General features: G+C 49.3%; 1 protein-coding gene across 1 annotated transcript; it reads left to right on the top strand.

Moving 5' to 3' along the window:
• Window positions 1-5,121: 5,121 nt before the first annotated feature.
• On the top strand, window positions 5,122-8,806 carry LOC132593093 (uncharacterized). Its single transcript, XM_060282072.1, has 6 exons — window positions 5,122-5,140; window positions 6,096-6,176; window positions 6,395-6,465; window positions 7,149-7,479; window positions 8,037-8,113; window positions 8,500-8,806. The coding sequence occupies exons 1-6, from the start codon at window positions 5,122-5,124 to the stop codon at window positions 8,794-8,796; spliced, it is 876 nt and encodes a 291-aa protein (XP_060138055.1). The 3' UTR covers window positions 8,797-8,806.
• The last annotated feature ends 5,755 nt before the right edge of the window (window positions 8,807-14,561 follow it).

Genomic DNA, 14,561 nt, shown 5'->3' with positions numbered 1-14,561 from the left:
CCTCTAGATCGAATCATCTCCAACCCTCCTTGAAAGGAGAGGAGTCAGGCCATCTCGTTCCCTTGGAGAAAAGAGTGGGGGGGGGGATCTCCCGACATCATTACTCACAGTTTGCTCTCTTTCCGGGTTAGGAGTAATGGTATTCGCTTTCGACTGCTTCTCAGCTTTAGAGGATTTATGAGTCCCAATTATGCTGTTTTGGTTCTTCTTGCTTCGTTTTTTCCTTCTAACAGGCATTCTAAGGAATTAGCAGAGTTCTATTGAGTCAAAACCAGGTCTTTTAACAGGTGGAGGAAAAACAGCCAGTAGATGAAAACGAAACTGCAAGTTAGTCGCCAGGGCTACAATCAATCTTCACTCGGCGTTCAGTGATTACGCTAAGTCGAGTTGAGCCATAAAACCATGAAATAAAACCACAAAAACTAAAGACAAAGGGGACAAACTGATAAGGTGACTAATGAACAATTTAGGTGTCAACTTAGGATCAAAAGGTGACTAAAAACTGCTTAAAAGCTTGATTGAAGGCGGGAGGCTCTGACTAAGCTACTGCCTCCACCGCCATTTTTGGCTCAGTTTGTACTACAAGAAATTATATTTCTATGCTGCTTTCCATTTGCATGAATCACAAAGTGGCTTACATTCAATAAATAACAATAACGTAATAGAACATCACAAGAGCAACATCAAGCAGACAACATAAATCTTGGGCACAGGATTAGTCTCCATGTGGATGAGCCTCAGTGCTGGGAGAATGGCTGAGTTTTGTTTCACTTCCAGAGCATCTCTGCTTATCACTACATTCCAAGCAGAGATCTTTGTTTAAAAACAAGCTCTTAGTCGGTTTTCCAATAAATCGGCTCCTAACCTTGACTCGTGAAGCTGGTTCCTCTTCTGAGAATATGTGTGCTAAAGGTGGGGATAAAAGACAAGGTAGGACCACAATCAGCAACTGGAATACCTGGAGATGCTGTTTTCCACAAGAAAAAAAAGGAAAGGAGCAGAAGTGGAAACCAGACCTGAAGTCATTTCCTCTGATCTGAAAACCCAGGTCCTTAGTTCCAGGTGGTAGGAGCAGGTGGGCACATTATTGGGAGTTTTTCGATACAGTGGTACCTCAGTTTTCAAACAGCTTAGTTCATAAACAACTTGAAACCCGAATGCTGCAAAACTGGAAGTAGGTGTTCCGGTTTTTTCAAACTTTTATCGGAAGATGAACATGCTCCGTTTTGAGTCCCCCTGTGTTTCCTGTTTCTCTGCTCATGTGCGCCCCCCTCCCCCATTGCAATTCAAGCCTTCCGTTTCCGATTGCAGTGTTCCGAGGTGATATTTGGAGCTTATATTTGGTGCTTTGGTTTTTGTCATTTATTTTGCGGTTTTGGTTTTGAGGGTTTTTCAGTTCATTTGTTTTTGTGGCTGTGTAGATCCCAGTTCAGCTATTGATTGATGGATGGATGGATGGATTGATTGATTGTGTGACTATAAAAATGGATAAAAGACCCCCATCCAAACAATGACTATCATCAGTGGAGGTAAGAATTTTTTTAAAATTTCATTTTTATCATCTACAATACTGTTTTATTTATTTTCTAGTACAGTACATTGATTATTGCTTTCATTTTATGGATCAATGGTGTCATTAGATAGTAAAATTCATGTTAAATTTCTGTTTTATGGGTTGTTTTAAAATTCTGGAATGGATTAATCCATTTTGCATTACTTTCTATGGGAAAGTGCACCTTCGCTTTGGAATGCTTTGGTTTTGGAACAGACTTCTGGAACGGATTAAGTTTGAGAACCCAGGTACCACTGTATAGAATTTTTTAAAAATACATTCCATTGCCAATGTGTTTAGCACTGCAACATATAAGCAGATTTGAAGGCTCAGCCTAGCAAGTGTTATCCTGACAACAATTTGGGAGTTCTGCAGAGTCTTTTGGTCTGAGTACAAGCAGGGCATGATGAATTAATACTTTTGACTACCGATCCTTCTGAAGGCTTAAGTTCTCGGCCATTTGTTTATTTAAAATACTTCTCATCTTTCCACAACTCCTCAAGATAGCTCACAGCATTTATTTAGGACAATTCAATTTTGCAAAGACAAACCTAAAATTTAAAGCTTTTTTTTAAAAAAAACTTTAAAAGAACATACAGCCAATTTATTTATTATTACGGTCGAGGACGAGTTCATAGAAAAATATAAAATACAGATAAAAATAAAAATAAAACACTGTGAATCCCTTTTGAAAAAACAGTTTCAGGGAGCATAACGTATATATGACACTTTGTGGAACATTTAAAATACATTGTTAATTATATATACAATGCTTAAAATAGAAGCAGCAGAAAACTGAGCCTATCTCGCTCGGGTACCCTATGTGGGGAAATTCAGACGGACTCGGGAGAAAGTCTGTGTCTGCATAGTTGGGCACAGAGTCTGGCGACCGCCCTGGTTATCTCCTGGTCTTTGCCTAGCAGGAGCATGTTGTATAATTGCTTTTCCGGGAGGCTTGCTAACCTCACCAGTATGGGGTCCAGGATCTCCCTTCGAGCTTCTTCATAGAGGGGGCATCTGAAGAGGAAGTGCTCTGGGCTTCCTATTTCCCCTAGAGGGCATACGCAGAGTCTTTGGGCGTATGGGATTTTTTTTGTAAAGCCCCTCCAGCACAGGCGTGGGCAATGCCGCACTTCGAACATACAGTCGTACCTTGGATCTCGAATGCCTCGCAACTTGAATGTTTTAGCTCCCAAACACCGCAACCCCGGAAGTGAGTGTTGCGGCTTGCGAAGGTTCTTTGGAAGCCGACCGTCCGATGCGGCTTCCGATTGAGTGCAGGAAGCCCCTGCAGCCAATTGGAATCCGTGCCTTGCCCCCCCCCCTGAACCCACCGATCTCAACCAACTCTCAATAGCCTCCCCCCCCCCAACATTCAAGCTCCCTTTCCAAGCCTCCTCCAATGGCCACTTTCCATCAGAATTCTGGAATCCAGCTTGGGAAGGCTGACTGCCCTGCTGTGGGGGACAAGTCCCTCTGGAAAGGGCTCTATTCTTTCTTAAAGCCACGACAGTCTCCGCCATTTCTCCCTTCTCCAATGGTGAGAGCCTAGAACCCCGTGGGCTCTTGCCACCACTCGGCAGAGAGAGGGGAGGCACCCAACTTTTGGAACAATATTTTATCCACCCTGCTCTGTGTAGTCATCCTGTTAGAAGCATATGAGCTTCTTCCCCTTCCTGCTTGGGGAAAGTGAGCTGCAGGTTCTTCTCCATGTTCTAAAAAGCAGGTGTCTTCCCCCAAACGATCCTGGGAATTGTAGTTTGTCAGGCAGACAAACTCGGCAGAGAGAGGGGAGGGAGGCACCCAACTTTTGGAACAATATTTTATCCACCCTGCTCTGTGAAGTCATCCTGTTAGAAGCATATGAGCTTCTTCCCGTTCCTGGATCCAAGGAAATTGGCGAAAGTGAGATGGAGGTTCTCCTCCCTGTTCTAAAAATCTTGGTTCTGGTCTGTCACAGAGTCAACCTGTATGTTCCAAGGCAGAACCCCTCCAGTTTCTAGAATACTACTAATATTGTAAAGGAGAAAAAGGGATGGCGGATTATTAACTTATTAGAGGGTAGTTATTATATATACACAACTATTATTTCCAATATCTTAGGGTTGAAATCCTTTCCTATGGCACTAAGCCCCAAGATGTTCTTCTGCATATATTGTGTTTAAAATTGGGAAGCTTTATATTTATGTTTATAAATTGGGAAGCTTTATATTTATATTTATTTATAATGGGAGATCATAAGATAACATGCAACCTTAAATATGTAATATGGGAGAGTATATAGTAGTGACCTCTGGCTTCTTCCAAAAACACCCTCAAATGTGGCAAAGGGGTGCTATGTTCCTCACTACCAGAGGGGCCAATATTATATGCTGACCACCAATCATGGCTCAGTCTGTAGAGCCTGACTCTTATTCTCAGGGTCATGGGTTCGAGACCCACTTTGGTTGCAAGATTCCTGCATTGCAGGGGGTGGATAATCCTTGTGGTCCCTCCGAGCTCTACAATCCTATGATGCTAAGGGAAGAATTAAGAGGCTTAGCCCTACCATGAACTCCATAGTGGCAGCAGCACCCCTTCTGCTATGCTTTCGTTGGGACTCCTACGCGGTGGACATACTATCAAAGGCTCATTGGCATGGATAGCCAAATCCATCGCTACCAACAACGCTCTTTGGAAAACAGGACAGTGGATGGGAAAGGCCTCCTTAGAGGGCCATACAGTAAACAGGGTGCAGATAGTACAGTAGTCAGAATTGGCACTTGGGTGGACATCTGATTAAAGCTGTAGGGTCTGATTCAGCCATGTGAAAGGAAAGTGGAAGGCTGCTACTCTGGGGAAAGGGATGGGGAGCGAGAGAAAGAGCCCTACCCTCATCTTCTTCTGCAATGGGATTAATCAACAAAAAGGGAGCAAAACACACAGAGTGAATTTTTCACAGCCCCACAGTTGTTGTTGTTTATTGAGTTTATTTATTGAATTATTTAACCTTGCAAAATAGGGCACGGATGTAAGGGTTGATGGGTCCAAGTAGGCATGATGGAAGCAACAGTATTTGTTCTTCAAGTTTCTTTGTCACATTTATATATGAGGAGGCTAGAATCTAGCAGCAATCCAACAGAATAAGAAAGCTAGCTACTATGGTCCGCATTGCTGACACATATCTAAAGAAGCAGGTAAGTATTGGAACTTTTAAGTCGGTGGTTTTTATTCACACAATGTTCCCAGTTGCGCCTCAGCTGTGTCATATCTACGGGAAATGGCCAAGAATAGACCCACATCCCATATCATTCTGGCCTCCTTCGGGAGACAGAGTGCTATATAAATTCAACAAATAAAATAATTAGGAGTGAGTGTTCCCGCTTGTGAACGTTCTTTGGAAGCCGAACATCTGACACGGCGTCTGATTGAGTGACGGAAGCTCCTGCAGCCAATCAGAAGCCGCCCCTTGCCCCCCATCTAGAACCCACCGCTCTCAACAAACTCTAATCTGCCCCCCGCCCAACATTCAAACTCGTTTTCAAAGCCTGAAAGGACTGATGTACAGCTGTTTTCTTTCTGTAACGGATATGACTGAGTTTTCCAAAGGTGAGAACCTGGAAACCCATAGGACAGGGGTGGCCAACTCCCAAGAAACTGCAATCTACACACATAGTTAAAAACAGGTAGGGATCTACCCCATATTTGGGGGTTCAGGTTGTTGAGCTTTTTTAGGGAGGAAAGCCCGTTTTGTAGGGGTTCCCTTCCAACTCTACCATACTGTACTATGATTCTATCAAGCAGCTAAAGGAGGGGGCAGGGGAGCAAGATGTCCAACAAGGGGAGGCACAACCACACACCCCAACAGCCCCCTCTGGCCTGGCCCACGGTGGCCTCATCCCAGCACACTTTGCCCCCTCCCCCCGATTTTATTTTTCTTAATTCATCTGCCTGACAACCCAGCAGCCTGGCCCCAAAGTACCACTTTGCAAGCAAGCCTTATATTGCCCTACAAGAGGGATGCATGTCAGACGATGGTGAGAGTCTTGTCAGGATACTTGCCGATCACAGTCATGAATAGGAACTGTGAAGGCAGGAGGAGCTCTGAGGCCCAGAGGAGAGGAGTGGCATATAAATATTGTTATTGTTATTGTTATTAGTGTCACCTGTCACTAGTACATGGCGGCTTGGCTCACTGGCTTGACTTGTCCGCAGCTGTTGACAGCTTGGCAGGTCCTCAGCTGTGGTCCCCAGATGATATTTTCTCTTGTGAATAACTGGATGGTTACTTCCTCTGTTTTTATTTTCCTTTCTGTCTCCCAGCTCCTCAGAGAGGAAGGCCACAGCGGCTGCTGTTGTGCCAAAGAATAGAGGAACCGGCGCTGGAAATCGTGGTATGTTAATTCCGTGGGGAATCCATTCCCCACATGTGCCAAATAGGGCTGGGGGCGGGGAGCAGGCCCATCTCACCCCAGCCCCTTGCCCAGAAGAAAATTATTGGGCTAGACTGGGGCTAGCATGGCTGTGAGCCAGGCACCTGCTCATGTTTCTGTTTTCTTTGCAGTGAGGGAGCCTTTCCCCAACGTCTACTTTGTTCTGGTGAAATCCCTGGAGAGACGTGGATGCCTGCCAGATGATGATGAGAGTCTGTTAAGATACTGGACCATCAAAAATGATGAACAGGAACTGTGAAGGTAAGAGGAGCTCCAAGGCCGTCATTGGTGCATGTGGCTTGGCTCCCTGGTTTGCCTTGAGCTGTTGATAGCTTGGCAGGTCCTCAGCTGTGGTCTCCAGGTGATATTTTCTGTTGTGAATAACTGGATGATTACTTCCTCTGCTTTTGTCTTCCTTTCTGTCTCCCAGGTCCTCTGACAGGAAGGCCCCAGCGGATGCTGTGGCGCAGGGCCATTGAAAAACCTTCGCTGGAAGTCGTGGTATGTTAATTCCATAGGGAATCCACTCTCCACATGTGCCGGGAGGTTGTGGCACCAACCTGAGTGAAACGGGGCTGGGGTGAGGGTGGGGGAGCAGGCCTGGCTTGCTCCAACTCCTCGCCCCTCTCCTTCCAAGCCAGGGGTCACGCCGTCATGTGCCCAGGCAGGAGCAGCAATCATTGGCAGCCAGTGGAGACGTGGGCATAGGCACTCCCTTGCCAGCACTCAAGCTGTCCCTGCTGTAGTTTGGGGGCTGGCCCCCCAGGGGCCCTACCTATGTCCCCACCGCAGGAGGACCCTGCCTCCGTTGACCCACTTTTCCCTGCTCTGCTTCTGGGTTGCTCTGTGCCACGCAATGCTTCCCCACTGCCCCTTCTCCATAATACGGGCATGGCTCCTTTCCGACCCTGTCTGGCAAAGAAGAAGCAGCCAAAGTTTCCCCAAATTCAAAGAACATCTCAAGTTATTACAGTGAGGGAAACTTTGGCTGCTGCTTCTGAGCTATGCCAGCTGGGAAGGAGCCAAATTGCTCATACGGAGGGGGCGGCCAGGTTGGGGATACTTATAAGATCAGGTAGGAGGAAATGCTCCCTTCCCAGGTCCCCCACCCTCCTGCCCCAGACTGGGGCTAGCGTGGCTGGGAGCCAGGCGCCTGCTGATGTCTCTGTTTTCTTTGCAACGAGGGAACGACTCAGCCTGGGAACCGCCGCATCCTGGGAGGGACTGGAGCCCAGACAAGGGCCTCTCGCCTCAGAGGTACGGGGACAGGGGGGAGGGGGGCCTTAGCGAGCACACCAGAAAGGCATGCAGGATCAGGCCAAGGGCTCACCTGCTCCAGCCTCCTCTTCTCCCAGGGGCCACCCAGATGCCACTGGGAAAGCAGCAAACAGGATCTGAGCCCAAGAAGCAGTGCCCAGTGTCCCGTTCTCCCCTGCTTCAATGATCCCTTCTTTCTTGCAGGATCTCCTGTCTGCACCACTGGGGCTGCTGCCCAAGCCTCCCCCAAAAGAGCAGGTAAGAGGACGGGGAAATTTGCCTGGGGGGGGGGAGAACACCCTACGAGTTGAGCGTACGTGTTCATGCTCTCAGTACATTTCTGAGAAAAGGCAGATACTGATAAGGCGGGTTTGGGACCTTGGGGCCTTCCTACAGGGCTTGCTTGACTACAACTCCCATTCTTCTTGACCACTGTCCTTCCCCCCTTCTTCTTTTTAAATAAAAAAAAACAGCTTGAGGAGTCCCCAGTGATGCCGGTTGGTGGAAGGAAGAGGCATGGGGTGACGGTGCAAAGTCAACATGTTTGGCACAGAAGCAGCCACCAAAGTTTCCTCCAATTCGAAGAACATCTCGAGTTATTTCAGTGAGGGAGGAAACTTTGGATGCTGCTTCTGATCTAGGCCAGCTGGGACGGAGCCAAGATGCTCATACGGAGGGGGCGGCCAGGTTGGGGATACTTATAAGATCAGGTAGGAGGACATGCTCCCTTCCCAGGTCCCCCACCCTCCTGCCCCAGACTGGGGCTAGCGTGGCTGGGAGCCAGGCGCCTGCTGATGTCTCCGTTTCCTTTGCAGCGAGGGAACGACTCAGCCTGGGAGCCGCCGCATCCTGGGAGGGACTGGAGCCCAGACAAGGGCTTCTCCCCTCAGAGGTAATGGGACGGGGGGAGGAGGGGGTCCTTAGGAAACACGCAAGAAGGGCCTGCAGGATCAGGCCATTGGCCCATCTGGACCAGCCTCCTCTTTACCCAGGGTCCTCCCAGTTGCCTGTGAGAATGCTGCAAGCAGGATTCGAGCCCAAGAGCCCTCTGCCCCCCTGGGACTTCCTGTAACGGCTATTCTGAAGCATTTCCATCAGGACTAGTAGCCTTTGACCACCCTCTCCTCCATTAAGTCACCTCATCCTCTTTTAAAGCCATGCAGTCGGAGATGCTCTTTTGGTGCCTCTCATGGCCTGTGGCAGCCCATTCACATGTCCCTCAAAGCAGCCCTTAGTGTTGAGTTCTCTCCTCCTTCAAAGATACCTTCTTTCGTCCAGGATCTCCTGTCTGCACCGCTGTGGCTGCTGCCAAAGCCTCCCATAAAAAGAACAGGAACGTCTGCCAGGAGGATACCAAGTCCTTCTTCCTCCACAGGGCCACGCTTCAAGATAATGGTCTCCATCACCAGCACCCAAGCTGATGGACAGAGAGTGAGACTCCATCTTCCGTTGCGTTCCAGTCTGGCCTTTCTGAATTGTAAAGTCCTTCCAAGTCGCTGGAGGAAACCATTCTGCTCAGTGCCTTGCATGTCTTCTGGGATGCCACGCATGCTGTCTGAATGTGCCAGTTTCTGACTGGAGGAGAAGGGCATCTCTGGCACAGGTTAAAGCTCAATAAAGAAATTGGTTGCTTTCTATACGCCAATGATTAAACAATATATCGTGATAAAAGATTGTTAAAAAGTAAAAGTAACCAGCAGTTTTCTTTCCTTCTCTGCCTTCTGTATCTGCTTCTGGGAGCTCTGCTTAAGAAGGCTGGTTCTCATCAGCCCTTTCTCCTTGGAGGCCTTGAAGCTGCAGGTGAAGTCACTCCCCCTTCTCCCCCTTCAGGCTGCTGTTCAGCAGGTGAAGCGGATTCCTGCCCCATGACACTATCCCCCTCCCCAAGGTGCACCTCAACCTACCAGGTGGGTGCCGCCTTTTGGGGAGCACGGTGGTGGAAGTGTTGGACCAACTGGACATTGGGGGAGCATGGACATGCAAGGCCTCTTCCCCTGAGGATTTTCCATTAAGTCCATGTCCATTAAAAGGCCGTAAACCCCCTCCCCCACTTTCTATCATCTTCTTCTTTGGTGATCACACGTAGCCAAGTAAGATTATCTTTCGTGAACACGATCTTAATAGTGAGTCCATAATGGACGGTGGAGGCCAATTCTGGGTCCACACGTCCTTCCACAGTTTCCTGGTGGGAGTCGTTCACGGTGAGGATTTCCCAAACGTGCCTTCCTCTTAGCTCATTTCTCTCTTTCGTCCTAATTTCGACCGTCTTCAAAGTCCATGACACCATCAGTAAAGGCTGTTCTCCAATTGGAGCACTCGAAAGCCAGCTTGTCCCAATTTTTTATACTACATTTCTTTTAGATTTGCATTGAGAGAGTCTTTAAACCTATTTCCTTGACCATCACCATTACATTATTAAGTTGTTTGGGAAGACGATGATCAGGTATAGCCCAGGTCTGTAAAGCTGTTTTCCAGGTGTTTGGAGAGGGTGGTGTGAGGCATCTGGGCCTTAGCAGTAGGAGCCAAGCCTTAGCTCCGTGGCCCTCCTAAACCGAGGGAATTCTGTTCCCGGGCAGCTGGCAGAGCCCCTCTTCTCTTGTCATGGAACGGGCACATGCCCTGGGTGATGGTGACTGGACTATTGATCCTAAGCTGAAGAGCAGACCTGCCCAGCTTCAGGTGCCCCCTTCTAGAACCCACCGCTCTCAACTGACTCTCAACTGCCTCTCCCACCAACATTCAAACTCCCCTTCCAAGCCTCCATCAATCTTCTGTCTCCACCAGAATTCCACTCTCTCTCTTTCCCCCTCCCTCCCTGCCTGACATTCCATTGGGAATTCTAATATCATCACTTCAATTACCCAATTACACATTTTTTAAAATATAGATTTTGGGGGGAATACCCACTAAACCCTGGAAATTGATAAATGGTAGGATTTGGGATTATTTGGGTTTTGAAGGGAGAAATACAAGTTGCAAGGGCAGTTAAGAAAGAATTCAAGGGCCCGGAGAGACTAACTGGAAATGCAAGGGAAGTGAACTGCAGGTCCTTCTCCATGTTATAAAAAGCAGGTGTCTTCCCCCCAAAGGATTTTGGGAATTGTAGTTTGTCAGGGGTTCTGGGAATTGTAGGTCTGTGAGAGGGAAGCTACAATGCACAGAATCATTTGGGGGACGTCATGTGCTTTAAATGCTTATTGGATGCACTTTAAATAATAGGATTATAGAATTGTAGAGTTGGGAGGGTTCCCAAGGGTCATCTAGTCCAACCCCTGCAATGCAGGAATCACAGCTAAAGCATTCATGGCAGATAGTCATCCAACCTCTGCTTAAAAACCTCCGAGTGTTGGAATTTCCTTTCTTGTAACATAAATCCATGGCTTCAGGCCCTGCGGGTCTCTGGAGCAGAAGAAAGCAATCTTCCTCCCTCCTCTTGAGATATTGGTCGGGCTACATGGCGTGGCTCTCATATCCATGTCCTGAGGGACAGAGAGCAAAACCTTTCTCTCTCCCCTTTCTCCACCCCATGCAGAATTGCAAGGGGTCAGTGCATCTGGCTGGTAAGAAGATGGTCAGAGTTTGGAGCCCAGCCAGGGCTGGCAGTGGGCAGGACCCTGGCATTGCGTGGGATGGACTAGATGACTCTTGGGATCCCTTCCAACTCTACCATGCTATGATTCTATCAGGCAGCTAAAGGAATGTGCAGGGGAGCAATATGCAGAACCAGGGGAGGAATAACCACACATGCCAACAGCACCCTCTTGCCTGACCCATGGTGGCCTCATCCCAGCACATTTTGAACCCCTGATTTTATTTTTCTTAATTCATCTGCCTGACAACCCAGCAGCCTGGCCCCTGTTTGCCAGCTGATGTCACAAAGTGCCACTTTGCAAGCAAGCCTTATATTGCCCTGCAAGAGGGATGCCTGTCAGATGACGGTGAGAGACTCATCATGGATAGTGTCTGCAAAGGTAAGAGGAGCTCCGAGGCCCAGAGGAGATGAGCGGCATATACATAAAGGGATAATAATAATAATAATAATAATAATAATAATAATAATAATTCATAGGAACAGTAGCTGTAAAATCTATATAGGGAAAAATTATTATGCATTTGCGGGGGACACCCCTAAACCCTAGAGATTAATGAATGGTAGATTTGGAGTATTGAAGGGCAGATTGGAAGTCAGGGGGAAAGTGCAGGCTCAGATTTCTTTCCAAGCCAGGGCCTCACCTGGGAGAGAGACAGAAACATGCCCAAAGGGGTGGTGGCCCATCGGAGAGTCTGGGAGAGACATAAGCCAGGGTCTCTGAGTTTAGACTTTGGGATTCCCTGGCATTTCCCATCTGTAACCTCTCCCTCTGTTTGCATTTTCCTTTCTGTCTCCCAGCTCCTGAAAGGCTGTTGTGCCGTCGGGCGCAGATGTCCAAAGATCTTGAAGTTGTGGTATGTTTCTTCCATGGGGAATTCATTCTCCACATGTGCCGGGAGGTCGTGGGAGCAACCTGTGTGAACCGGGGCTGGGCTGGGCTGGGAGCAGGCATGTCTCCCCCCAGCCCCTCACCCCCCTGCTTCCAAAAAAGGGGACGGGCTATTCTGTTCCCCGGCAGGTGCATTGAGAGATGGCAGCCAGTGGTGGCGTGGGCTTGGGCACCATGGCAGGGGTGCTTGATCTGCCTCCCTCCTTCCCTGGATCAGCTGGCCAGACACACTTGCTAGGGCTCAGGCTGTCCCCACAGAAGTTTGGGGCTTCCCCCGGGGGGCCCTATGTGTCCACCGCAGGAGTGCACTGGTTGCAGCCGGGCTGCTCTGTGCCACGCAGGAGAAGTGGGGCTGGGGGGAGGCAGCAGAGTGAGGAAGGGAGGGAGCTGGGAAGGAAGACAGGTGGGTGGGGGGAGAAATATTGAGGCTGATGTTCTCCAGAAGAGAATTATTAGGGGCGGCCCACAGGACCCCTGTCCCCTAGAGAGTAGAATGTCCTTCTTCCTTCGCAGGGCCGTGGTTTGGGAGGCTCTGCTCCGGCGGCCGAGCAGCAGCCCAGCGGTGCCAGGGGGAACCTCACAGTGCGCAGGTATGCTGGGACCTTGTGTGGCAGGCGAAGTTTTCCCAATCATCCTACCTGTATACTGGGTACCACATGGCAGAGGGGGCCCAAGCATTGCAGACAAACAAGGGGGAGGGGTGCCAAATTGTAGGGTCGTACGGAAGGGCTGTAGTTAGGGGGTGGTGAGGTGGGCCCCCGCCAGGGGCGCCGGTGAGGGGCACGAACACAAAATCGGCTAAAATCATGTCCATAAAAATGTCTATAAATAAAAATATCAATTATTGCCTCCACCCCCTAGGGTCCTTCCTTCCTTCAGACTAAGGCAGACATTGTGTCTCGAACTGGATCTGGGGGAGAAGTGGCCCTCCTTGCCTTCTTAGCCCATCTTTCCCCCTAATTACTCAGTTACCACAATGGCCCTTAGAAGAGAAGAGATAGATGTTTTTATCTATATATTTATCTGGAACTCCTCCAACCTATCAGACTAACTGAGCTTCTTTCTTCCTTAGGCGAGAGGCTGGCCAGAACAAGGGGGGAAAGGCTCCCACTTCAGGTAAGTGGAAAGGCCAATCGAGTGCCCTACATTATAGGAATGCTTCCTTCCCGTGTCCCCCCCACCCTCATGTGCCATGTTTCTGTTTTATTTGCAGTGAGGGAGCCTTTCCCCATAGTATACTTCGTTCTGGCGGAATCCCTGGAGAGACGTGGCGAACATCAGGTACTGGGGCAGAGGGAACGAAGGGTCCTTGTGGAGTCCTAGGAACACTCTCCCCACCTGAGGCTTCCAGGAAGTGCTTTTCAGAAGCATTCCTCCCTCTGCACCATGCAATTTTCTTACCCTCATTGAAAGCCCCCTCATCCAAGATGCTCTTGTGGGGCATCTGGTTGTCCTTGGCTTCCACTACAGGATTGCCAGGAGAGAGAAGCCTTTCAATCTTTGGTGTGGCTAAGATAGCTGAATGTGCCCCCATTCCTCATATGATGTCCTTCTTCCTCCACAGGGCCACGCCTCCAGGGATGAGGCTCCAGATCTTGCTCCCGGGATGAAGAAGCAGAAAACATCCCGGCGGCTCCCGGCTGCGAACCCTCGCAGTGCTGCCCCACTGCCCATTCTCCGTACGGGCATGGCTCCTTCCCGGCCCGGCTTGGCGCAGAAGCAGCAGCCAAAGTTTCCTCCCATTAAAACATCAGAGAGGGAGGAAACTTTGACTGCTGCTTCTGTGCTAGGCCGGCTGGAAGATGCCCGTACGGAGGCCAAGTTGGGAGCATTAATAAGATCAGGTAGGAGGACATGCCCTTCCCTTGTCCCCCACCCTCCTGCCCCAGACTGGGACTAGCGTGGCTGGGAGCTAGGCGCCGGCTGATGTCTCCGTTTCTTTTGCAGCGAGGGGAAAATTCAGCCGGGGAGCCGCCGCATTCCGGGAGGGACTGGAGCCCAGACAACGGCCTCTCGCCTGTGAGGTACGGGGACAGGGGGGAGGAGGGGGGGGCTTAGGGAACACACCAGAAGGGCATGCAGGATCAGGCCAAGGGCTCACCTGGTCCAGCCTCCTCTTCTCCCAGGGGCCACCCAGATGCCACTGGGAAAGCAGCAAACAGGATCTGAGCCCAAGAAGCAGTGCCTAGCGCCCCGTTCTCCCCTGCTTCAATGATCCCTTCTTTCTTGCAGGATTTCCCGTCGGCACCGCTGTGGATGCTGCCCAAGCCTCCCCCAAGGAGAGCTGGTAAGAGGAAGGGGAATTTTGCCTGGGGAGGGGAGAACACCCTACGAGTTGAGCGTACGTGTTCATGCTCTCAGTGAATTTCTGAGAAAGGCGGGTTTGGGACCTTTGGGGCCTTCCTACAGGGCTTGCTTGACTACAACTCCCATTGTCCTTGACCACTCTCCTTCCCCCCTTCTTCTTTTTAAATAAAAAAACAGACTGAGGAGTCCCAGTGATGCCGGTTGGCGGAGGAAGAGATGAATTTCAGAGCCTTTGGATCTCTGCTGAAGATTCCAGATTCTGATGTTTCAGCTGCTGAAGCATTTGAAAGCTGAGATGTGATAAATAGAAGAAAAAACATTTCCCTGTTCATCCTTTGGATATATCGGTTAATATTGTTGTTGTTGTAAAGTCAAGATAAGATGAATCTTCTGCCTCAGAGAAATATTCCGGTTTTGAGGATATTCTGAACGACCCGGCACAGAGTGAAGTAATGGGAAGTCCTCATCGTTTGGTTGAACACAAACTTGGTGTATGATGTGCACATACTCCTTCCTTCTCATGAAAATGTTTCTTACCTGTGTCCCTGTGGC

The sequence above is a fragment of the Zootoca vivipara genome, chromosome 13 (assembly GCF_963506605.1).
Source record: "Zootoca vivipara chromosome 13, rZooViv1.1, whole genome shotgun sequence".
Classification (NCBI taxonomy): Eukaryota; Metazoa; Chordata; class Lepidosauria; order Squamata; family Lacertidae; genus Zootoca; species Zootoca vivipara.
This window is presented reverse-complemented; position numbering and strand designations above follow the sequence as displayed.

Excerpts from the sequence above, each read along its gene's own strand:
- LOC132593093 (XM_060282072.1), top strand. Across the intron at positions 7,480-8,036 it reads AGCCTCCCCCAAAAGAGCAG|CGAGGGAACGACTCAGCCTG; the intron begins GTAAGAGGACGG and ends TTTCCTTTGCAG. Across the intron at positions 8,114-8,499 it reads AAGGGCTTCTCCCCTCAGAG|GATCTCCTGTCTGCACCGCT; the intron begins GTAATGGGACGG and ends TCTTTCGTCCAG.